Here is a 25,688-nt window from a genome sequence, read left to right as displayed (position 1 = left end):
GCATCCAGTTTCCCCGAGTGTCGACAACTTCTGTAACTGTAGCATAATGATCAAAACCCGGCAATTAACGCTGAAACGATACTGTTAATTCATCTACTGACTTTATTCTGATTCATCATTTTCCCCTCACTGTCCAGTGTGTGTTCCAGGAGCCAGTGCAGGATCCCACTTTGCATGTCGTTGATTCACGTCCTCCATCCCATCCCCCCCGTGGCAGTTCTTCAGCCTTTGCTTGTCTTTCTTGACCTTGGCACTTTTGAGGAGTGCTGGCCAATTCATTTGTAGTTTCAATTTGGGTGTGTCTGATGTTTTTTCATGATTAGATTGGGGCCTGCATTTTGACAGGGCTCCCGCTGAAGTGGAGATGTCTCCTTCCCTGCGTACCATAGCCAGAGGTACCTGATGTCGACATGGGTTTTATTTTTATTGACATTAAAAGAATGAGAAGATCTCCCTTATATTTGTATCTGCCGTCACTCTGTTGGATGCCACAGGTGAGAACCAGGCACTGGCAGCCAGCTCCACCCTGGTTGACCCCTGCACTGAGGCTGTGTAGAGCTGGGGTTCTTGTTGGCACAAAAACCCATCTTTCTGTAGTGATGTGGAGCCACAAGTATCAAGAAGCAACCTGGAGGCGGGGCGCAGTGGTTCACGCTAGTAATCCCAGCACTTTGGAAGGCCGAGGCAGGCGAATCACTTGAGACCAGGAGTTTGAGACCAGCCTGGCCAACACAGCGAAAACTTGTCTCTCCTAAAAATGCAAAAATCAGCGGGGTATGGTGGCGCACGCCTGTAATCCCAGCTACTTAGGAGGCTGAGGTGGGAGAACCACTTGAACCTGGGAGGCAGAGATTGCTGTGAGCTGAGATCACACCACTGCACTCCAGCCTGGGCAACAGAGCGAGACTCTGTCTCAAAAAAAAAACAAAAAACAAAGGAGCAACTTGGGTTTTTGCTCCCATTGCGACTGAGAGTCCCTGTAGCTTGAGTGCACAGTCCTGCCTCTGCTGCCTTTCCTTCTCTGCAGCACGGCTTGGAGGCTGGGTCATCCCAGTTACCTGCCCTGCCTGCAGCGGCTTTATTCCCACCTCTGGCCACAGCTCCTATTGGCAGAGGCCATTCTCTAGCTGCCTTCTCTGTAGGAAAGCCTTAAAAGCCACTTTTAAGATCTTTCTTTTCCTCTGAAGAGAATTCGTTTCTCTTGTTCCATTTGTTGAAGGCAGCTAAGTGCCGCTTCTGTGGAGGCCTGGAACAAAGATGCTGTTGGAGTCCTCCCTGGAGGTATTCACCTGCCTCTCACGCTCCCCACTGGCTTTTAACCCCATACCAATACCTGACATCGCCAGGCCACTCTTCCTCCCTTGAAAGGCCACCTGGTGGTATAGCGGGGTGTTGTCCCCAGGCCAGCCCCTACATCTGGAGGGCCAATGGGAAGTTCTGGATGGAAAGTCACTTGCACCTCTTTTGTCTGAGGGTGGCCGTGAAGGTCACCTGTGATCTGCATCTGAAAGGAGGGGCAGAGGGAAATCCTAGCAGTTTTCTTGTTGAACTTTCTGGGAATAGAGGAACAAACACTGCAGGACTTGTTGTGGGACCTGGCCGTGGAAAGGGGGCGGGGTTTAGAGGTTCTGCCCTTCTGAAGAGACAGTCACCCCTGCTTCTCAGAGTGGCTGACTGGGCTGCTGACAAAGGCATGTCTAGAAATGAAGGCCACTGGTCCAATCAGTTTTCAGCCGTCACAGTTTTAGAGCTGTGAGCAATGACTTGGAGGGAACAACTGGGTGGTTCTTCCAAGCTAAATGAAGCATGTCAGCGAGTAGCTAAGAATTACGCAAAATACCTATCGGATCAGGTGTCACCTGATTCTCCATTCAGCTCCCTGTGAGCTGCCGTCCCCACAAGAAGGGGAGGGAGCCATACTGTAATGGGGAGGGCTCCAGAATCCACCTGCAAGGCCCTGTAGGCCCTTGTCAGGGAGTCAGTGCAAAAGGCTGGGCAGTGGATTAGCGGAGATGGAGCGACTTCAGGTGTCCTCTCTGGATTTTGGAGCCCAGGCCCTCTGAAGCTGTGAGACAGGGCATGGGGGACCAGTGGCTTGATTGCCAGGCAGGCCCCCCCAGAAGCTGTAGCCCTGCCACCTGAGCCTGGCTTCTCCCTCCTCTCCTCTCTCCCTCCAGCTCCATATTCATGCTCAGCTTCTACCTGACCTGTTTCCTGCTGCTGACCTTGGTGGTGTTTGTGTCTGTGATCTACTCCTGCGTAAAGGTGAGTGTAGCTGACACCTGGGTTGCAGCCACCTTCTTCCCGCTTGTCTCAGCCCTGGTGGGGGCCCTACCCAGGGGCCTGAAATGTGAAGGGGCCCAAGTATTGTGCTTGGCATGGGGTGGGAGAGTGCCTGATGCTGGCCACACCTCTCCATTGGCTTTGGCAGCAAGCTCGCCTGGAGGCAGGGAGATGGTCAGTGGGAGCCTGTTCTTCACTGGCTGCTTTAACTTGCCCCTCGCAAATCTTTGCAACCAGAAGATGCTGTGGCTGCTGCTCCTATTCATGTTATGCAGAAGGCAGGAGGGCACCTAGCACCAGGCCTGGCACAGAACAGTGCGCAGTGGCCCAGTGAACATTTGCTGAGAGAATGAGTGTGGAGGAGGTCTCTCTTGACACCCGCTTTGGTGCTCCCATGTGCTCTGGAATTTTCCGTGGAGGGGACCTCAGAGATTACGGATTTCAAGCATCCCCGAACATAGATGAGGAGTGTGGCCCCAGAGTGATTCGGTGTTTCTGACGGGGCCACACAGCCAGCTGGTGTTAGCAGCATGAGTCCTGGAACAGAAATGTGGCTCCTGATCTGAGTTTTTCTCCTGTATCTCTTAGGCACGCTGTGTTCCCTGCCCAGGCTGTGTCCCTCACTGCGACCTGACCCCAGGTCATTCTGGTCTGTGGTAGAAAACACTCAGGTTTCTGTTTGCCCTGCCCATCAGGCCTTTCCCTCAGTTTCTTCACCAGTGGTTTCAGAATTTCCTGACGCATCAGCCTGGCCCCAAAGAAGCACTCATCCCTGGGGCAGATCTGTGCCTCTTCCACATCTGCTGAGCCTCTCAACTCCTCCCTGACACTGGGAGCCAAGCCCTTGGCATGGGCAGTGGGGCCCCTTGGAAGCAGCAGCTGTGCTATAACTCCCTCTAATGCAGTGAGCACCATGTCTTCCTTCAGAACTGGAAGGGACCTTAGGAATATCTGGTGTGGTTCACCTCCCCTGGCAGGCACAGTGGTGGATGCCCAGAGATGGGCAAGGTCAGCCAGAGCCATCGGGCATGTCTGTGAGAAGCACGGCACGCTAAGCCGCAAGCTTCGCTGGTTTGTCCTATTGTAGCATCCGATAAGCTTCATCATAGGGCTTAATGCTGGTTCCCTGCCTCTCCACTGACCCTCCTTCCTCAAGGCCACAGCCTCCCTCCTGCCCCATGTTCAGCCACTCCTGTCTTTTGTGATTCAATAACATGCCGCTGCAGTTATACAGCATATTTTGTTTAATTCATCTGTTGATGGACGCTTGGGTTGTTACTACTTTGTGGCTACTGAGAAAATACGGTGTCCTTTCACCGTATGAAGAAGTGGAACTGTCCACTCTGGGTAAAGCAGGCTGTGGGGAGCCTTGACAACAGCAAGACCAAAAGGCTGCCTCATTCCCTCCTGGCCTGAATAGCCATCTTCTCAGGGTTTATCTGCTTTCTGGAACACACAGCCCAATTCGAAAAGTTGTTTGTAATATGAACTTCTTTCCATTGAATTCTTCTTCGCTCTTTGATGTTGTGGGTTAAATGGCTTGCATGTGAAGACATGAAAGGGGATTGTCCCTGGCTCTACCTCCTGTCGTGTGCATGGCAGGGATGTCAGCCTGTCACTGAGGAGCACGCGTGGCATGCTCACTGCGGTGGGTTGACTGAATGAAGTTCATTTTCTCGCCTTCGCAGGTGCTCACACAAAGCTGACTGGCCTGCAGTGTTTAGTTTTTGAAAAACATTTGTGGTTTTACCAGAACTCAGAAACTTTTTCTCTCATTTTCCCAATCTCTCAGAAGTCACGGGGAGTGGCTCTGTGGTGAGATGCAACAATTCCTAAATTACCCCCAAGCCAGGCCTTGTCAGCCACTTTCTCTATTTCATGTACTTTTCCGTTTTCCCAGAACACTATGGACCAACTTCCTTAAACCGTCTGTATTTCCACCTTTTCGAAGGGAGAAATATGAGGAAGTATCCACTGAGTGAGTCGTCTTCTCTGGCTGCCAGGGAGCAGTTTTGCCTTGTCCTTTCTGGTTTTTGCCTTCTTACTAAGTGCTCTGGTGGCCTTTTTATCTCGGGCCTGTTCAGTCTTTTCTCAACACAGCTCAGTGCAGCTCACACACTCCCCTGGATTTCTCGTTGAGGCTGACTTGGTGCCTTGGTCTTCATCATGTCCTCAAGCCCTGGTTCCACTCCTAAGCCTCAGCTGCCTTGCTGAGCCTCCACTGCCCCTCAGATGCCTTGCCTTAGGGACCGTTCCCCTGAATGCTTCCTTCTGGAGATGCTGTTTTAGAGGGCGAGTCTGCACATCTGCACACAACACCACATCCTTCCCTTGACATCTGTGCTGACCTGGGCCCCAGAACTGCTTTTCTTACAGAAAACCATGCTAAAGCCCTGCTCACCATGGCACATTGTCCACAACTCTGGGAATCTCGGGTTGAAAGGGGCCCATGCAGTGAGAGGGCCCAGCCATGCACCTGAGGCTGGAATTCCCTGTGATAACCCTGCAAGGGGTGGGCCAGCCTGTGCTCAGTCATCTCCAGGAATGGGGAGCTCAACCACGGCTCCTGAGTGCAGCCCCTTCCTCTTTGGCCAGCTCTGAATGCTCCATTAGGCTCCCTTGGAGTTCCTGCCTCATATCCAGTGAAGCAGCCCTGGTCTATACCTGACAGTGCTGGGACTTTTGCCGCCTCCGCCCAAATGGGGACACTCCTTTCCCCACCATCTGATCCAGGCCCGCAGCCTTCACTTAGTGCAACCTTGTTCGGAAGGCCAAACTCTCCTTCCCAGCAGTTTGGGACTTAGGTTACAGATAGGCCCTGTGGGGGAACTCCGCTGCTGTGTGTGTGCGTGTGTGTGTGTGTATAAATCTCTCTTACCTCTAGCCTGATGGCTCGCTCTTAGACTACATCATACTGATCCCCTAGACCTGGTGGTCTGAGCACCAGCGCCTGGGATGCCTGACCAGAGCCTCCTGTGGGCCCTGTTTGCTCTGCAGTCAACAGCAGAGCCTCTTCTTCTCTCCCTGCAGCCTGCCTGTAGCTAAGCCCACCTTGCTGGTTCTCCTTTCTACCATTCCAACTCGACTCCTGGTCCACAGTTTCTAAAATAGAGTCTAACTCTGCAGCCAGTACCCCTCCCCTCCTCGGTGTCTTCTATCCTGTGAGGATTTTAGGATTCCCACGTTTACCTTTCTACCTGCATGCTCAGGGCCATATTCATCTCATCATTCACATCTCATCGTACACTTCTTTCATTTGAGATGGAGAGGTCTTCATTCCAGTAGGCATATTGTAGGTTACCCCTGTGTTTTTCAAGTCAAGGCAGTCCAGGGTCCACATCCAAGCTATGCTGCTTTGAGCTATGTCTCCTGAGCCTCAAAGGTGACTTTTATTGAACTTACTTTGCAGATGAGGAAACGGAGGCTCATAGAAGTTAGACAGCTTTTTCTAGATTCTGGAGTTAGGAAGTGGTTATAGCTAGGATTTAAACCCAAGCAGTTCTTACTCAGAGGTCATGAGCGTTCCCCTCCAGGACACTGCCTCTGCTGATATGTCCAGTTGACTCCTGAAAGGCCAAGTGATGAGACCACTGGTGTGGACCCCTTTTGCCTGCCAGGTTTGACTTCCGTGGTTTTCTTACCTTCTTTTCTTTTTCTGAAGTAGGAGCTCTGCTTCTTTTATTAGCTCCTTGTCGAAGAGGCTGTATTCTTAAATTTTTTTTGCCATCCAGCTTCATCCCCTCCTTTTATCTTTGCAATACCCTGACCCCACATCACAGGCAGGAGCCTAGGGAGGTCACTGATATGCCTGGAGATGCTCAAGGAAGCCAGGATCAAAACTGCTCCTTACCCTAATCATAGTTTATTAACTATGTTCCCACGCCTGTTTTTCATGTTGAATTGATTTAAATTTATCGGAGTGGGAATGTACTGGTTCTGAACTTTTTTTTTTTTTAACATTAGTTGGGCTCTGATTGTGAGCAGACATTAAGTGATTGATTGGTGCAGGCAGTGATCCTGCTGGAAAATGCTCTCCATGATCTGACTGCAGTTGTGGTGTAGCCCTGGGAAGAGACTCTGCCCCGGCAAAGAGTTTTAAGAGCCACACCGGGGTTAGTAAAATCTGGATTTAGGGTTGACATACAGGATGAAAGCTCTGCTTAGAGATGAGACACTCTAAAGTGATATCAAGACAGGATGTCAAATCTTCTGGAGACTTCAAAAAAGCAGCAGTTCCTGAGTTCCTACGGAGGTTTTAAAGTCAAGAGAAAGTCTTTTTAAAGGGTGTAGAGGGAAGTTGGCTTGTAGCAAGCAAGCCAGTGCACATTCAGTCATTCATTAGATGCTAGAGCCACATCTAATATTGATTTTTTTTTAAGCCTGCAGTTCTTCTCCTGGCCTCTGGATGGTCCTGGTGGGCACCTGGTCCCATATTCACCAGGAAGCTAAAGTGCATACCCTATTCCCCAACCACCTTTTAATAAGAAAGTTTTAGCATGTATTAATAACCTTTGCCTCTATCATTCATTACCTTGGTGGGTGCAAAATGATTAAGGAAGCCTCTCCATCAGTGGATGGGGTGACCAAAACTGAACAGTTTAAACAACATTGGGTGTATAGGATTTGGGGTGGGGGGGCAGGGGAAGGGGATGGAGATAGAATGACAGCATTTTAAGCAACCAAAGATTTGAAACCATCTGTCATACCATTTCAGAGTAAGATCCTCATGCTAGTGCCAAAACACTTTCCCCAGCTGTGAAACCAAAAAGTTCTTTTAAATGGGAAATAAGGACTTTCATTCTCATTGGCAGCATAGCTCTTTAAAATGCAAATATTAGCTAACTTTTCTGTTGCATTTAACAGCTCACAGAGCACTTTCAAATGCATCAGTTTACTAAGTCTTGATAGCCACTCTGGGAGAGAGCTATTCCCAATTTCCCAATAAGGAGACTGAAGCTCAGTGTAGAGTAATGCCCCAGAATCACACAGCCAATAAGAGGCTGAACAAGGTTTTTTAAAATACAAGCTTCATTGAAATATAATTTGCATACTATAAAATTCACCTTAATAAAGGTGAATGAACTTTTGCTAGTTTTTAGTATATTCACAAAGTTGTTCAACTGTTGATGCTAATTCTAGAGCATTGTGGTCATCCCCAAAGTAACCCCTAGACCCATCACCAGTCACTCCTCCTTCCCTGATCACCACAGCCCCCGGCAAGCCCTCAGCTACTTTGTCTCTGTGATTCGCATGTCTGGGCATCTCACACAAAGGGAATCTCACATGGCCTTTTGAGACTGGTTTCATGCACTTAGCGTATTAGTTTCAAGGTTCATCCCTGTTGTAGCATGTAATAGCACTTTACTCTCTTTATGCCTGAAAAACATTCCAGTGTATGGCTATATCACATTTTGTTTATTCATTCATCAATTGTTGGACAATTAAATTGTTTCCACTTTCAGGCTATTAGGAAGAATACAGCTGTGAACATGGGTATACAAGTATCTGTACAAGTCCCTGTTTCCAGTTCTTTGGGCATATACCAAGAAGTGGAATTACTGGATCATGTGATAATTGTATGCTTGATTTTTTGAGGAGCTGCCCTACTGTTTTCTACAGTGACTGCATCATTTTACATTCCCACCAGCAATGCACAAGGATTCCAGTTTCTCTACATCCTCACCAATACTTTTGAAACTTTCCTAATGGTGTTATTTGAAGGACAAAAACTATTAACTTTGATAAAGTCCAATTTATTTTTTCTTTTTTGATTAGTGTTTTTGGTGTCATCTCTCAGAAACCGTTGCCTAATCCAAAATCACAAACATCTACTGGTATGGTTTCCCATAAGAGTTCTGTAGTTGGCTTTTACATTTAGGTTTTCTGGTCCATTTTGAGTTAATTTTTGTACAGGGTGCAGTAAGGACCCAACTTCGTTCTTTTGCATGTGGATATCTGTGTATCCCAGCACCATTTCTTGAAAAAACTGTTCTTTCACCATTGTCTTGGAACCCTTGTCAAAATCAATGGGACATAAATGGAAGAGTTTATTTCTGGACCCTCAATCTATTTGATTTATTTCTGTGTCTATTAAGCAGGATTTTAATAGAAGCTTATGCTCTCCAGATCACACTTACCTTTCCTTCTACCACATAAGAGGGTTTGGTCAAAGGGTCTCTTTTATTATCCCAGTGTTTGTTCAGAACAAGTGCCACAGGCTTGATGGTATAGGAGCATACTTAGGAGGCTCTCCTGCTGGGGAGATGGAGTCCCAGGACTTCACCTTTCAGCCTATAGCCTATGTGAGACCACTAGGCCTCTGCTATGGCAGCAACCCTTCCTGTGATCTATCCCTCCTTGTGGTCCCCTCTTTCCCTCTGCTGATAGAAAATGGCCTTGTTTGAAGGGTGGAGGAAGATTCCAGGGTTGGAAAGATATGCAGGCTCCCTATGCACACAGCCAGCCCCAAGCCCAAGACCGGGGGGTGAGCAGGGACCTGACTTTTTGTCAAGAACTCTGAAGGGTCTAAGGTGTAATTTTACCCTACTTAGAAAGTAATGAGTTTGCTTGTCACTGTTTCATAGAGGCTGGCAGAAGACACAAAGCTCCTGGGTCAGAGACAAAAACTTTATTACTCACGTCACAGTCAGCAGCAGGAACGTCAGTGTATTTGTGTTTGACGTCCCTTTGCCACTGAAGTCCCATGTGATGGGCCCTCATGGATGCTGCACATGTAGTGAGTTTGGTTGCAGCTGAGTAACACTGGACCAAGGGCCCGACACTTTTTTGAGCTGGCAGCAAATAGGGTAGCACACAAGTCAGTTCCCCTCCCCACTGGGATGAGTAGTCACATGATGGTCATGCTACAGCCCCGTGACTGACTTAGCTGTCAGTGTGGCCACCTGCAGATGCTCTCAGTATCAGGGGATGGAGAAGCCTTGTGGTCTGTCATGCTCAGCAACAATTTGCAGGGATGTTCACGGCCCACAACTAGGGTAGAGACCTTTGCCTGCTTCACTTGCCACAAAAGCTGGGGGTGCCCAAGGGTCCCAAGGGTCCTACAAATAGGAGACTTCAGAGAAGGCATATGGCTTGCTCAGGAACATGCAGGAAAAGCCAAGCCAAGCTCCTGGTTCAGTGCTTTTTCCACCATCCTGTCTGCCCTTGGGGGTTTTATGGAACACACAGCGTGGCAGCAGCAGGGAGGCCTCAGCAGGAAGGGTTGGGGTGGATAGGGGTAGGGCAGCCTGGATCCACTGCTTTGCTTCCCTGTCCGTCAGATTCTTTTTTCAGCCTAGGTTGTGTGGGAGATGAGGGGGACATCATTTACAAGGCCAGCTGCGTCAGATTTGGTGGCAGAAATGGGACTTAGGAGCCCAATCATTTAATTACCAAAGCCGCAGGGGGTTTTTGAGTAGACATGGTTTGTCTAGTGGAAGAATACAGAGGAGAGGGTGAAGGAAATGGCAGGTCCATGGAGCTTTGTGCTAAGGACAGAGCTCACTCAGTGCTCAGGGCCACACCCACCTCCTTCCTGCTTCCTGCTGCTCAGTCCTTCCTCCCGAGCCCAGAAACCTAGTCCTCTCCAAATCCTTAAGCCCACTACTGCCCACTCCCTCCCAGAAGCCTTCTCAACCCTCCTGGGAACGTTCTGAGCCCTCCATGACTCCTCAGCTGCCACCCACCGCCCCTCCCCAATGGCACACAGTGGTCAGTGTGCTTTTTTATTGGTTTCTCTGTTGGGTCAAGACACCATCTTTCTTCTCATCCTGCCTCTCTCACCTGGGTTCCCCATGTAGTCCTGCTCCTGGTCAGCTGCAGAATCTGCCCTGCCATTGACCTGGAAGCAGTGGTGCAGCGGTTCAAGGCTGGAGCCTTGCAGTCTAAGAGGGCCACCAGGAAGACCCAGGGGCCATGCTGGGGAGAGACACAGGTGGGTCCACTGCACTCCTGGGGCCATTTGTGGAGTCTTCACTGAATACTATTCTGTCTCTCTCTTCCTCCCTCTCTACCACCCACAACCCCAGCTCTTCCCCTCCCCGCTGCAGACCCTCTCCAGGAAGATCGTGCGGTCCAAGATGAACAGCACCCTGGTTGGGGTGTTCACCATCATCCTAGTGTTCCTGGCGGCTTTTGTCAACATGGTGGGTGACTGCACGACCTCCCAGCACCTCCACAGCCCCATTGGGTCAAACCCAGTGGAGACATACCTGATAGGCAGGGCTAGGAGAGACTTTCCTTGGAAATTCCTATTTGTGTCACACCTGGGTCTTGGATCAGCTTTGACTCAGTGTGCCTCACACAAGTTCTTTTTTTTTTCTTTCTTTTTTCATTTTTGAGACAGTTTCACTCTGTCACCCAGGTTGGAGTGCAGTGGTGCCATCACAGCTCACTGCAACCTTTACCTCCCGGGCTCAAGAAATCCTCCTGCCTCAGCCTCCCAAGTAGCTAGAATACAGGTGTGTACCACCACGCCCAGCTAATTTTTCTATTTTCTTTTTTTGTTTTTGTTTTTGTTTTTTTAGAGATGGGGTTTCCCCATGTTTCTAGGCTGGTTGCCAGGCTGGTTTCAAACTCCTGGGCTTAAGTGATCTGCCGGCCTCGGCCTCTCAAAGGGCTGGGATTACAGGCATGAGCTACCATGCTCGGCGACTCTCCCACTAAGTGAAGTTCTTAGCTCTTCATTGTCAAGGCTGGTGGGGCCAGGAACAGTTCAGGGAATGTCCCTGAGGCATGTTTAGGAGCCCCTCCTCAGGAGGGCATGCTGGCCACACCCCCTCCAGCCAGGGCAGCTGGGCCAACCTTGCCCGTTCCTCAGCCTCTTTCAGGTTTTGTCCCTGTCCTTGCCATGCTGCACCTGAGGTGGAGGATGGGTGGGGGCCTCTGGCCTGTTGGGCCGGGCTGCCCTGCCTGGCCCTCCAGCAGCTGACCCTCCCCTCGCTGCCCTCCTCCCTGCCCCCAGTTCACGTGCAACTCCAAGGACCTGCTGGGCTGCTTGGCACAGGAGCACAATATCAGCGCAAACCAGGTCAACGCATGTCACGTGGTAGAGTCGGCCGTCAACTACAGCCTGGGTGACGAGCAGGGCTTCTGCGACAGCCCCTGGCCCAACTGCAACTTCCCTGAGGTACTGAGCATGCAGGGGCTGGAAGGGAGCGGTGGAGAGTCCTTGCCCTCCCCCACTGTCCCTTCAGATGCTCAGGACAGTCTGAAGGATAGGGTCTCGCCAGCCCACTGTCTTCTAGAGACCTGCTTACCCCAATGTCTCTCATTCCTACCTGCCAGACCCTGGGAACCAGGGGAGCCTCCTCAGTATACAGCGACAGTGACAGTGGTGCAGCTGTTGTTTCTGTGGTGCTTACCAGGGACTATGGCTAAGAACTCTACATGCATTTACTCACTAAATCCTCCCAACAGCCTGTAACATAGGTGTTATATTATCTCCTTTGTAGAGGCAAAGAACCTGATGCACAGAGAGGCTAAGTAACTTGTCTCAGGTCACACAGCCAGGACTCAACAGAGCTGGAGTTCTCATTCAAGTTGTCCAGCTCCAGACAGAGTTCGTGCTCCTGACCCGAGGGCAAAACTTTCTGGACCCTTGGCTTCTCTAGCAGACCCTACCCCACCTCAGGAGAACCCACCTAAGCCCCAGCTGTTAGGGTCAGAGAGGAGAGAGGGGAGCAAAGAAACCCGATCCCAAACCAGCACTACCATAAACCTCACCCGTTAAAAGTGCACAGTTCAGTAGCTTTTAGTGTGTTCACCGATGTGTGCATGCAGCCATGATCATCATCTAATTTTAGAACACTTTCATCACCCCAAAAAGAAATTTTGTGCCTACAGGCATTTGGGTTTAAAAATAATGCCACGTATCCTTATTTGGAGAACAGCGTATATTAAGCACCTGTGGTGCTAAAGGTGCTTCATTCGAAGTGCTGCGTTTGCCAGAGACCAGCTCACTAGTCAGCAGCTGGGCCGGGCTTCCAGCCTCCCCCTCCCACACCCCAGCTCCCTGTGGGTGTGCATGTGAAGCCTGTAAGATCGGGGGCAGGTTCTGCCTTTTTCTGGGGGAGAAGATCCATGTTTTCATCCAACTCCCAAGGGGCTTGTGACTGCAGCTGAGGGGTGCTGTGGGCTGTCAGTGTCGGCCTCCCTCCCAGCCTGGGATCCGGCTCCTAGTTGTACAGATGGGGCAGGGAGGGCCCGGGGAGGAGCAGGGCACTCCTGCACTGCCGTTGAGCTGGTGGCAAAGCTCTCTGTCTCCTCCAGGCAGCCATGTTGCACCCAGCCTCCCCTTCCTAGCCTCCTCCCCCCTGCCTCCCTCCCTAGCCTCCGCTGCCTCTCCTGTCTGGCTGAGAGCCCACAGGAGCACTTCATCTTTCTGAGGTCTGTTTGTGAGGAGCAGAGGCTATTTTCGGTCTCATACTTGCCCCTTGGTGGTGGCTTCCTCTGGTGGGGCTAGGGCCTGGGGGGAGAGGGTGGCAGTGGGCAGGTCCTGGCTCCTCATTTGTGGGAGAGGCTTGGTGCCAGCCTTCAGCCTACACCAGCTGACCACCCCCCACAAGGGTTGCTCCTGATTCAGCAGCTCCTCATAGACCAGGCCCTGGGGGGTCCCCAGCATCAAGTATTGGCCTCCTGGCTATCTGGACCAGGGTCTGAATGGGAATCCAGGCTTGGCTCTTCACCTTACATCACACCTGTTGGCAAATTAACTTCAGCAGAAACATGCCCAGCCCAGGCCTCACTTGAGCCAGCGCAGACTGGAGGATGCTGGGGTTGGGGTTAGGGGGTGGACAGGGCCTGGGGAGCTGATGCCACTGCCCTCTGCCCGCAGTACTTCACCTACAGTGTGCTGCTCAGCCTGCTGGCCTGCTCCGTGTTCCTGCAGATCAGCTGCATCGGGAAGCTGGTGCTCATGCTGGCCATCGAGCTCATCTACGTGCTCATCGTGGAGGTGCCAGGTGTCACGCTGTTCGACAATGCCGACCTGCTGGTCACCGCCAACGCCATGTATGGGGCACCTCCCTCACGCTACCCACTGGGTGCGGGACATTGCAGGGAGGTGGGAAGAGCAGGAGGTTCAGGGTCCTGCCACTGCAGGGAGCTTTTGAGGAGAGTGTCTTGTTCCTCCCCAGCCCTGACATCTGGTTGAAGTAGGGCAGGGTCTCTTTTCTTTCTTTCCCTCCCGTCCCCAGTAGTGGGAGTGGCCTCAGGTGACTAGGCCCCACTGTGTTTCTTTCTCTGGTTTGCTCCTCCCTTGCCAGGGCCGCCTCCAAGGGGGCTGTTTTCACCTTGGTCCAGCTGTCCCAGGCTCAGAGGAGTCATGGTCCGGGCAGAGCCGGGCAGCAAGGTGTGTGGGAGCAGAGGGACAAGCTTTGTTGTTCACAGGCTCCGTGTCCCACCTCGAGACAGGTGCTTGGACTTCTGTTGTTTCTCTTCATCCTCCAGCAACCCAGCGAAGTAGGCAGGCCCACCGCATAAGGCTGGGCATTGGTGCACTACTCAAAGGCTCCTGGCTGTGGTGGCAGAGGCTAGGTCCCACGTCCTAGAGGTGGTGGGCATGAGGGTGGGGCCCACAACTGTCTGGCCCCACAGTCAACATGGTCGTGTGGTGATGGATGATGTCAGATGTCCAAGGGAGGCAGCTCTATGAGGGGAAAGACCTCAGGCCTTGGGTGAAGTTGGGTTAGAATCTCAGCATCAGACACACGTTGGTTATTCCTCTGAACCTCATTATTTTTTCCTTGTAAAATGGGAATCATGTTGTCAACCCAAATTAAGGAAGTTGAGGCAGAAATAATTTGGTCAAGTTCTTTTGGAAGCTGAATGTGAGGATCGGCCAGGAAGACACACACAGCAAGTTGGGCATGTTCCAGAGGCTGTTACAAGTGGGAATTCTTTCATGAGAAAGTCGAGAAGGGAGGGGGACTCCTCATATCGGAGCTGTCCTTTGTCATTGGAGGGTTACAGTCATTGGCTACAGACTGCAACATACGACTAAAATGTCTGCGTGACAGCAGTCAGTACAACTTCATGATTCAGAAGCAAATTAGCATTTTTTCATGGCAGTGGGGTATGCATTCATCAGTACCTCAGCAATTTGAGGAACTCAGATAAGATTCTTCACTCGGGGCAGGATATTGCCGTAAATCTCAAGACCTCCCCAAAGCAGGCTAATTTGGAAGCTTGGCAAATGTGACCTGTAGATTATCAACACCCATAGTTGTAAAGTGTATTTAAAGTGTCTAATGCAGCATATGCCTTTCTACCCATCACCACTCCCTACACACACACCAAGAAATGCCAAAAAAAAAATGACAATTCTTTGTCCCCTGAGAAAATGCAGCAAACTGCACCTTGAGTTAGAGGAAGGGATTCATCCATGCATTTATTCACCCATTCACTCACTCAAAAATATTTATTAAGGGCCTGCCATGCACCAGCCACTGAGCTAGGCAGTGGAGGTACAACGTGGCTAAACAGAAAACTTGCAGGAATGTTCCTTTCTTGGGAAGTCAGTGTCGCCTGAGAAAGTGAAGGTGTGATAAAGGGTTTAAGTCATATTCAAGGAAGAACTTCCTGGTGGTTGTGTGGGAGCTATGGGCACATGACCATAAAGACACAGTACAGTCGGGCATGGGACAGGCTGATTCTTGAGGAGGAGAAGGAGGAGGAGGAAGAAGAGATCCAGGAACATTCTACCCATGGATCAGGGCTGGAGCAGGGAATGTTGCTCTCCTCTTTTTTTTTTTTTTTTTTTTTTTTGAGACAGAGTCTCACTCTGTCACCAGGCACCAGGCTGGAGTGCAGTGGCACAATCTCGGCATACTGCAACCTCCGCCTCCCGGGTTAAAGCAATTCTCCTGCCTCAGCCTCCCGAGTAGCTGGTACTGCAGGCACACACCACCAAGCCCAGCTAATTTTTGTGCTTTTAGTAGAGACAAGGTTTCACCATGTTGGCCAGCATGGTCTCGACATCTTGACCTCATGATCCGCCCACCTCGGCCTCCCAAAGTGCTGGGATTACAGGCATGAGCCACCATGCCCGGCCTGCTCTCCTCTTCTTACTGCTCCTTCCCTATCCCCAATATCTCATCTTCAGGTGCCAAAGTTGGCAGCAGACAATGAAGGTTATTTCTGGGTTGGGAGACCCTGGTTTGGCTCTAGGGCAACGTTGTCCAGTAGATAAAAAGTGTGTTGGGTGCGGTGGCTCACGCCTGTAACCCCAGCACTTTGGGAGGCTGAGGTAGGTAGATCACTTGAGCCCAGCCTGGCCAACATGGCAAAACCCGTTCTCTACTAAAAATAAATAAATGAGCCAGGCATGGTGGCGCACACCTGTAATCTCAGCTACTTGGGAGGCTGAGATACAAGGACAGCTGAGAATAGCTTGAACCCAGGAAGGAGGTGGAGCATGGGGCAGCATCCAGCCTAGATGACAGAGCAAGACTCTGTCTCAAAAAAAAAAAAGGGCAAGCCGCGGAGGTAATTTACAATTTTCTTACATTAAATGGGCAAAAAGTGTAATTTGACTTTTATTTAACCAATACTCTATAGCCAAAATATGATAATTTTGATATATAATCAATATAAAATTCTTGAAATATTTTACCTTGTTTTACACTAATTCAGAGTGTGGCGTGTGTTTCACACGTGCAGCACATTTTAACTTGCACCAGCCATGTTAAGGCTCAGTAGCTGCATGTGGCCAGCGGCCGCCACACCAAGCAGCGCGGTTGCAGGGTCTCTCCTCCACTCTGGGAGGCAGCAAAGGTCTGGGAGTGGGAGAGGCAGGCAGGCCTCCACCCAGGCAGACGTGTTGGGGTCGGGAAAGGCAGGGTCCTAGGTAAGAGGGGTGGTTTGTGGTCGTGTGTATCTGATGCTAGTTGGAGCTGGGCTTTCTGCCATCTCCCATCCTGAAAGTGTCCTTGGATATGGCGGGGGCATGGGGCTGGGGAGCCAAGGAAAGTGGTAGTGGGGACAGCAGAGCAGGGGTGGGGCCTGAGCAGTAGCAGAGGCTGCCTTATGCAGAAGGGTAGCCCTGACCAGTCTTCCCCAACTCTCTTCACAGAGATTTCAGCAACAACGGGACCTCCCAGTGGTGAGTTGATGCTCCTTGGATAGGGCCACTCCCTGCCCTCAGCACAGAGCACACAGGGAAGGCAGCCGGTGCCCAGGTGGGAGGGGCCTTGGTGGCAAGGTGGGTGGTGAAGGAGGAGGCTCATGGAGGGACCCCAGGCTGGCCCCTCCTGGGGTAGCAAGGCATCCTCAGAGGGCAGAGGCCCTGGTCACTTTCATGATCCCTGCCAAAGTGATCTGTAGGCTCAGTGTTGGGATCATCGCTTCATTTTAGAGCCTTCAGCCTCAAGCTCTTCCCTGGGAGCCTGTATGAGAACCCCAGACACAGGAGAATGGAAGCTGGTACCCGATTTCCTTCTGGAGTAGAGGAACAAAGGCGAGGCCAGCAGGACTTGTAGGACCCGTCCCTGCATTGAGGGCTGCTGCCTGAGCAGGGGCTCACTGGAGCCACTATGCAGCCTTCAAGGGTTTGAGCTCTTGGCTGGCACAAGACATATGGTTTGGAATGGCTGCTTTTGTTATGAGTGTTTGTTAGTAATAGTAACCAAAATAGAATTTGACAATAATGCTGCTAATTTTGGAGCACCTATTGTTTGTCAGATGCTGCACTAAGCATTTTGGTTATAATATCTCTTTAATCCTTACTGTCGTCTTGAAATGTAGGTATTATTATCCTGCTTTACAGATAAGCAAACTAAAGTTCAGAGACATTAAGACGCTTGCCCAAGGTTGTCCAGAGACAGGGTCAGCATGGCCTGCTTGGCCCCCTTGTTAACTGCACCCGCACCCCTGTCTTGTGCAGAGAAAGATCTGGATGTACATGCCGCCTTTTAGAAGGGCTGAGTTCATCCCCTGTTCTGACCAGTGGGGAGCTCCCGAGTGACAGGGGCTGTAAGGGGTCAGGAGAGGAGTAATGGCTGAGCTGCAGGTGCAAGCAGGGTCTGAGATGGGGCTGCCAGCCAGGAAGGCTTCCTGAAGGAGGCACACGTGAGGCAAAGTTAAGGAAGAGGGGAAGGTATAGTGAGAGGAAGAAAAAAAGGCCAGCAGTAGGTGGGGGTGGGGGTCCTCAAGGCCTGCTGTGAGGAGCCAGGGTGATCTTAGGCTTGTCCACCTCCCATCCACAGCCCTGAGCACGCAACCAAGGTGGCACTGAAGGTGGTGACACCCATCATCATCTCAGTCTTCGTGCTGGCCCTGTACCTGCATGCCCAGCAGGTGGAGTCCACTGCCCGCCTCGACTTCCTCTGGAAACTGCAGGTGGGTGGCCCTGGGGCTGGACCTAGGGAGGGGAGGCATTTGGGAGCAGGTAACGGAGACAACAGGCTCATCTGCTGGGCTGGGCCAGGCCTTTGTCTTACACTGACCAGCTGCCCTGCTTAGGCCCCATTGAAGCCACTTGGTGCCCTGCGTCCCTGTGGGTCTACTCCCTGCTCTCTCTAGCCAAGGGGCAAAACCCTGGGACTTACTCCATGTAGACAAAACCCTTGCTGACAGTGCTGGGACTCTGACGGGTCCAGGAGGCATGCTTTGAAGTCAGCAAATACTGGCTGGGCACTTCCTGTGTGTGTTGTCAGGCAGGGACAGGGGAGGTGCAGGCAGGTCCTTGGTGGTGGCAGCAGAAGGCGTCATGACAGTGGGATACGGAAGAGTGGCAAGAGGTGAATGGAGGAGTAGGGGAGGAGCCTGGCCAGGGTGGGGAGCTGGTACCAAAGACTTCTGAGCAGGGCTTGCTCTGGTCAGGGCTGGGGTGAAGATGACTGCAGAGGGGATGGACTGAAGGAGGCCCAGCCAGAGAGCACGGCAGAAACAGTGGCATGTCCTGGGGCCACAGTCCTGACCATGCCGTGTGCATTCCAGCCAGCACTTGGCTCTCCAGGCTGCATGCCCTGTCCCCTGTGCCTTGTGTCCCCCTGGAAGAGGGGGTGCCCATGGGCCAGGTTATCTGCTGGAACATCCCGGAAGGGCCAGGAGGGGAGTGCCCAAGAGCACTCATCAGGAGAAAGCCCATCTTCCTGTGGGCTGCCTCACACCTTTTATTCCAGGCCAGCCCTGTGCAGAGCTTAGCCGGGCCAGGCCTCTGCCTCTCCTGGCCCGGCCGCTATCTCCAGACCACTACAGCTCACCCACAGCTTGCTTTGACCTCCTCCATCCCAGACCTCTTAGAGGTGTCAGGATGAAAGTCTTTGGGCTAGGGCAAGAAACCCCACTTTTCACTGGATGCTGAGTGAGGATGGGAATAAATGGTTGTCCCTTCTGCTATTTTGCATGGATTCTGGCTGGAATTGAACATGGAGGTCTGCAGTTGAAGGTGCCCTGAGTTTGGGGGAACCAGGGAGAATCCCAGAAGGATTCTGTGCAGAATGCCCCTTTGTGAAGCCCTGGGCTGGAGCACCCTGGGGAAGATCGCATGTGAGCCTGCACCTGGTCAGGCTCCTGCTTTCTCCCTCACTCCCCTCTTCTTTGGGAAAATTTTCAAGAGGCTCTCATTTTTCTGCATTTGCCCCATTGCCCTCCACCATAGGTATTTTCTGACGTGATGCCCCATCACCCTTAAATACTCCAACGTCTACCTTCCAAAAACAAGGACACTCTCTGCGTCGTGCCCATACACCCTCCCCATTGGGCGATCAGCAGGGGTGCGGCAGGCCCTGCTCATTGTTGTTGCCTGTCTCCATGCTGGTCGGGGATCAGGTCCCGCTGGCCCACGGGTTCTCTGCATTGAGCTCTTCCGGGCTGCAGCAATTCCTCAGTCTCTCCTTGTCTTACGGTCCTTGTCAGTTTTAAAGAACTTGTTATTCTGGGACCTTCAGACCCATGTCCAGACTCAGGCTGGGCCTTCCTGGAGGAAGTACACAGAAATGCAGCTGAGCACTCCTCAGTGCCTCACACTGAAAGATTCCACCATGTTGACCCAACCCACCACCGGTGATGTCAGCCCTGATGGCCTGCTCAACCCGTGGCTGCCAGCTTTCTCCACTCTCAAGCCCCCTTTCCCCCTTTGTATTTGACTAGCACCTCATGGAAAGAGAGTCTGATGTGATACTAATTTTCTGATCCTTAGCAAGTCTCTGCCCAGCAGCCTCTGCATCCATTAGTGGCTCCTGCTTGTCTCAGTGCCTGCTGTGAAAATGCCCAATAGCAATGCCCAATGTCCGCCATTTCTTCTGGACTTGTTGGTGGTTATTCTACTGCACAGAAGAGCTGACCCTCCTCCTCCATTCACTTGCTCATTTCTTCACTTCTCTACCTCAGCCTGGACTCACAGATTGCCATTTAGTCCAGTGGGTTATCACCTGCTACCCTCAGTATTTATTTTAATGCTCAAGTCATCCTAGGTTTGGCCCACATCTGTTTCAAGTTGGTGTCTGTGTTATTTGACAGGTCTCCATCACTCTTATGAGCTTTTCCTGACTTTCCAACACAAGTGATCTCAGGCTAATCTTGTGCTTTCCCTGATCCAGCCCAGGAATCTGATTTCTCCAAAGAGCCCTGACTCATTCTTTGTAGTAGAGAGTGTTGTTTAGAAACCAAGGCCTGAGCTTGGTGTGCTCGCTGCTTGTAGGTCATCTCCATGGACGATGCTAGGAAAGATATGTAAGTGTGTAAACTTATGCGGGAACATGTGTACACACGTATCTATACTACTACAGTATCCATCTGCATAGATATGTTTTTAATCCTGAGTTCATACCACTACTTCCCATTTTAATCCAATACCTCAGGCTTCTTCCCAGCCTTCTTTTTTCCATGCTTGTCATGTCATCTCTGGCAATGAGAAACTCACCTTCCATTATATCTTTCATATATGTATTTATTTCCTCAGTGGTGACTCCTTTAACCCTCCCCACCTGTGTGTACACACGTGCACATGAGACTGTGTGTGTGTGTGCGTGTGTGTGTGTAGGAATGTGTGGGTGAGCCTGTGTCTACCTGCCAGCCTGTGTCAACCTTCTCTCCCTGAAGTTTTCCAACAGGTCCCTCATTCTCCCATCCTTCCCCTGGGATTTTTGGGAGAGGGAGCCAACATCGCATAAACACCAATAAAGAAACACCAGAAAGCAGGCCCTTGGGATGGGTGAGTGACAGTCCCTGCCCCGCCACAGGCAGGCTCAGCAGCCCCTGTGCAGTTGGTGGGTAGGCGGACTCCTCAGCATTTCTGAAGCACCTGAACAAGGAACACACCCTGACTGGCTAGCCCCACTCCTGGCCCCCTCCTGGCCTAACTACAGGGTCTCAGTTCTCAGGAGAGCCTGCTCTTGTCCCTTTCCCCAGCATTGACCTTAGTGGGGCCACCAAGAAGCTGTAGCCCCCTGAACCTTCCTGTCCCAGAAGTAGTTGGCTGCATTAGCAGGAGCCAGCCACCTGTGCTGGGGTAGAGTTTGCAGAGGTGGCTGGAGCAGCTGGTCTGGCCCTGGGGATTAGCCCTGCCCCCAGCAGTAGCCTGCTGTAGCGGCCCTGCCCCCAGCCTCCATCTCCACTCTGTCTGACACTTTGGGCTGATGCTGTCTGCTACCTGCTGGGTGCATCAAAGGAGGTGGAGTGCTCCTGGCATCCATGCGTCCCCATCCATGTGTCTCAGCAGAGGTAGGAGCAGGACTGTCTAGTCTTGTGCATTTTCAGATACAAATAACTGACTACAGGGCTCCTCCATGGGACAGACCATGAGAAGCACAGGGATCCCCACCTCAGCCTTCTCCCATGGGCACAGCTTTTCCAGAGCCAGACATAGGTAACCTTCTTCATGGGGAGGGGCATGGGTAAAGGATCCTGCCTCCTAGGAGGTCACCTGGGCAGGAAGGCTAGGCAAGAAGACAGCACAGACCAGCTGGCTTGCCACACCTCTGTGGATGGCAGTGGAAGGCAGGGCTGTTTAGCATGCAGAAGCCCTTGAGATGATCTCAGTCCTCACAGCTACATTCCCAGGGACTCCAGGAGGCTACCAGGCCATGGGCAGCACGGTCAGGAGCCCTGTCACTTTAGGGGTAGGGCTGGCCACTGAGGCTTGGGGTTCTGGAGCTTCTGCCCTGGGAGCTCTTCCTCCTTGCTGGTCCTGAAGCCTTGAAAAGGGATGCCAGCTCCTTCCCCATGGACAGCCATCACCCACAGGGACAGCCAGGGCCCTGAGAGGCAGTCCTGGTCCTGTTGGAGATTCTACTTGCAGCTGAGTAGAAAGGTGTCTCCATTTAGTTAGGAAAAGCCCAAGTGGGCCAGCCAGCCCTCTCAAAGTGGCTCTGCTAATTAGTGGTCCTCTCTTGGTTGGTTTTGTCAACACCGTCACTCCCAGTTAAAGGGGCCATGTTATCTGCCACCATGGATAGGGAAGCCAGCTGACCAGTGCAGTGTCTCATGAACACTCTTGTCAGATGGTTCCTTGCCACACCTTGGTGTGTGATGCCTCTTCCCTTCAGCCCCTTGTAGGGCACAATTGGCCTCTTGACCCAAGGGATCTGCACTGTCCTTTATTCTGGAGGGTGAGTGACCACAGACTCCGCTGTACAGACCCAGGACCCAAACTGGGGGAAAACCAAAGTCACTGGTAATGTCCCATCCTCATCCCAGGGGGTACATCATGGCACCTGCGCCTCCTGGCTGTGGCTGGCTCTGGGGCAAGTCTGCCCTGCTGGGAGGCAGGGAGACTGGGCAGGGCTTTGGGCTGTTTTGCCCCACAGATCGGTAAATTAAGGTAACTCTGGCTTTTGATTGCATTTCCTGATATCAAGAGGACAATGAACAGTAGAAGAGGACCGGGGAGCTAGAGGGCTGTGTGGGCTGTGTTTTGTATCCTTTTTCCTTCCAGCCTGGTTCTGGCCTTTGGCAGACAGGATCCTTGCGGCCTCGCCTCCAGGCCTGTTCCTGCTCGGGGCTCCCTATAGGCTCAGCACCCCCAGAGAGGCTGGCAGGGAGAGTTCATGAAGCCCAGTGTCTTTTCTGATTGTCAACGTCCTGCTTTTTGGAGAAAACCTGGAAGTGGAAACAGCAGAGAGGAGGAGAGGCAGCGGTAGTTGCTGACATCCTGGGCACAAGTTGGCATTTGCTTGACCGGCGCTTTTTCTCCAGGCCATGGAGAGGAGGAGGTGGAGGCGCCAACATCCTGGGTGCATGTTGGCATCTGCGTGACCTGCAGTCTTTTCCTCGCAGGCCACAGAGGAGAAGGAAGAGATGGAGGAGCTGCAGGCCTACAACCGGCGGCTGCTGCACAACATCCTGCCCAAGGACGTGGCCGCTCACTTCCTGGCCCGCGAGCGGCGCAACGATGAGCTCTACTATCAGTCCTGTGAGTGCGTGGCGGTCATGTTCGCCTCCATCGCCAACTTCTCCGAGTTCTATGTCGAGCTGGAGGCCAACAACGAGGGTGTCGAGTGCCTACGGCTGCTCAACGAGATCATCGCTGACTTCGATGAGGTCAGCGGGGCCTGGGGCAGGCTGTGTTCCCGGGAGGGGCCCCCGGGTCCCTGGTATGGGAGGGATGTGAAGAGACGTAGTGCCCCCTTCCACCATCCCGACATCAACAGTGATGATGGGAGCTCTGCCGGCAGGAACTGACCATGTCCCCAGGCGCTGCAGTGGTCACACATGGCCTCTCCCATCATCATGTGACAGATGAGGAAACAGGCCCACAGACCTCTGTCGTCTGGCCTAAGGTCACTGCCAGTAAGTGGTAGAGCTGGGGTTTCAGCCCACACTGTTAAAACTTAGCCTTTGGCAGTTGCCTGTCTGGCTCACTGACAGCCATTTCTCTCATGCCATCTAGGGTGCACAGGGCCCCAGGGCCTGGGACAACTGAATGTCTGTGTCCAGGGGTTTGAGAGAACCAAAGGAAGGAGGAGGCTAAGGGAGGAAGCAGGACAAAGATACGAGGCCCTGAGCAGCAGAAGCTGAATTGAGGCATTCCTTCATTTCCCTCTCATACCTCTGCTGAGTGGCTGGCGTGTGAATGTGCTGTGGCTGCAGAGCCCTGTAGGGCAGTCTCGATTGCAGGGGCTCCCAAGTCATGGGCATGAGAGGGGCCACCCCAGTGGGCATCCACGGCCTGAGCATGGGGTGCAGGGAGGAGCAGGATGATGGAGCTGAGCCAGGCAGTGTCGGGAACAGCCTGTGAGACTCCTGGGGCAGTGGAGTGATGGGAATTTGTTGAATTGAGTCTGGGAAGGCTTCCAGGAGGGCCAGGGCCAGTGGGTAGGGAAAGAGTGTCCTGCTGGACAAATTGAGGTTTTCCTGGGTGGGATGGGGGTGTGAGCTTGTGAAGGGAAGACAAGAGACCCAGAGGTGACTAGAGATCTGTCTTCAGGGCTCTTGGCATGAGGGTGGGCAGGTAGCCCACAGGCACTGTCCAGCGGGTGTGCAGGTGTGGAAAGGCCTGTCTGTGTCAGGAGTGTTGTGGGCATTACACTGCTGAGGATGGAGACAGGCCCCACTGTGTGAAGAGGGTCACATGAAGGGCTGGCCATGCTGCTGCACTTCCCTGGACATCCTTCGTCCCTCCCTGTGGTCCTCTGTGTCCCAGGCTTGGGGATGACCCAGCTTTGGCCTCCTTCATCCAGATCATCAGTGAGGATCGGTTCAGGCAGCTGGAGAAGATCAAGACCATTGGCAGCACCTACATGGCCGCTTCTGGCCTCAACGACTCCACCTATGACAAGGCGGGCAAGACCCACATCAAGGCACTGGCCGACTTTGCTATGAAGCTGATGGACCAGATGAAGTACATCAATGAGCACTCCTTCAACAACTTCCAGATGAAGATTGGTGAGTGAGGCCCCAGGAAGCACTGAGCCCAGGGTGTAGTCAGGCGGAGGGCTGGCAGGGGCTCCCCCACACCCCATCCCGCATCCTCCATTGTGGTCTCAAGGTAGAAGGCTAGGTGGCAGCAGAGGCTGATGCAGTGTCTTCCCTGCCCTTAGCAGGTGGGGGCAGGCACGGGTCACTCACAGCAGAATCCACCCAGAGCCTGGTGATGCCTCTGCTGCCTTTTGACATGAGGGGAGCATGGGCAGGACACCCCTTGGTGAGTTCCCACCTCACTCAGATTCAGGGATGGCCTGGTGGGACCCAGGTTGTGCCTGCTCAAAAGGCTTTGTAGGGGTTGCTCTGTGCTGAGGGTACAGGGCTTTCTGGTGGTTGCAGCAAAGGCAGATGGCAGTCCCATTTATTTTGAGTAATAGTGATCTAACAGCACTTTTTTGTTTGTTTTTATTTGAGACGGAGTCTTGCTCTGTCACCCAGCCTGGAGTGCAGTGGCAAAATCTCAGCTCACTGCAACCTCTGCCTTCCTGGGTTCAAGCAATTCTCCTGCCTCAGCCTCCTGAGTAGCTGGGACTACAGGTGCCCACCACCATGTCTGGCTAATTTTTGTGTTTTTAGTAGAGATGGGGTTTCACCATGTTGGCCAGGCTGGTCTTGGACTCCTGACCTTGTGATCTGCCCACCTCAGCCTCCCAAAGTTCTGGGATTATAGGCATGCGCCACCACGCCCAGCCAACATCAGTTTTTTTTTTTTTTTTTTTTAAATTTAAAAGTATTCCACATTCATTCAGTAAAAATGGAAAACAATAAAACCAAACACTTGATACATTTTAAGTGCAAAATGTGTAAACGTTACCAGTCATTAAATTTGCAAATTTAGGAAAACATTGAACATGTAATCTGTAAAATTGTTAGCAAAATAAAGTGAAATAGTTAAAAAAAAAAACCTAAACATTGAAAGAATCATGTGATAGTGACCATGAAATGATTCTGACTTTTAAAAAATAGTAATCTTAGGAAATGGATTAGTGGGGTTATTGTTGAGTTGAGGTGGTGAGCAAAATCTCCTAGCAGCTGCTCATTCACACAAACTGGGGGAAGAAATGGTGAGGAGCTTATGATGAGTCAAGACCCTGTGTCTTCCCTGGGCTCCTTCTGTGTCACATGCCTTTCCTTGGCTGGATGGGTCTGGGGGAGCTGTGCTGAAGCCTCTGTGGTGTCCGGAAGGGGGATTCTGGGCAGAGGTCCTGGATCAGTTTCAAAATAGTTATGACCTTATTCTTGCTCAGGAAGTCTTTGAACCAAAAACATCTGTATTTTGCTTTTAAGTCAGTTTTGTTTCATTACCCCTAATCTTTTTTTTTTTTTTGGGATAAGTTTCAACTCTACAGAAGAGTTGAAAGAATGGTATGGTGAAAACCCAGGTACACACTTCCCCATGTGTTCCACCCTACTTGTGTCCATAAATGACCATGTAATGCTAGCTCTGAACTGTTCCATAAAGCTAGAGATTGGGCCAGGCGCTGTGGCACACGCCTGTAATTCTAGCACTTTGGGAGGCTGAGGTGGGTGGATCACCTGAG

The 25,688-nt window shown here is 51.8% G+C and overlaps 1 protein-coding gene across 3 annotated transcripts in view; it reads left to right on the top strand.

Annotated features, from left to right (window-relative positions):
* The window catches only part of ADCY5 (adenylate cyclase 5), a 161,532-nt gene that overhangs the window by 129,839 nt on the left and 6,005 nt on the right, over positions 1-25,688 (top strand). For all 3 annotated transcript variants that reach the window (XM_037731217.1, XM_017508211.2, XM_017508210.2), the window contains 8 exons: positions 2,178-2,265; positions 10,311-10,427; positions 11,246-11,410; positions 13,118-13,293; positions 16,355-16,384; positions 17,487-17,619; positions 22,501-22,764; positions 23,904-24,108. In XM_037731217.1, coding sequence (XP_037587145.1) covers positions 2,178-2,265; positions 10,311-10,427; positions 11,246-11,410; positions 13,118-13,293; positions 16,355-16,384; positions 17,487-17,619; positions 22,501-22,764; positions 23,904-24,108 — 1,178 coding nt within the window. The remainder of the gene's footprint in view (positions 1-2,177; positions 2,266-10,310; positions 10,428-11,245; positions 11,411-13,117; positions 13,294-16,354; positions 16,385-17,486; positions 17,620-22,500; positions 22,765-23,903; positions 24,109-25,688) is intronic.

This window comes from Cebus imitator, unplaced genomic scaffold, assembly GCF_001604975.1.
Source record: "Cebus imitator isolate Cc_AM_T3 unplaced genomic scaffold, Cebus_imitator-1.0 Scaffold387, whole genome shotgun sequence".
NCBI lineage: Eukaryota > Metazoa > Chordata > Mammalia > Primates > Cebidae > Cebus > Cebus imitator.
The sequence above is the reverse complement of the archived record's forward strand: the minus strand, read 5'-3'. Positions and strand labels throughout refer to the sequence as shown.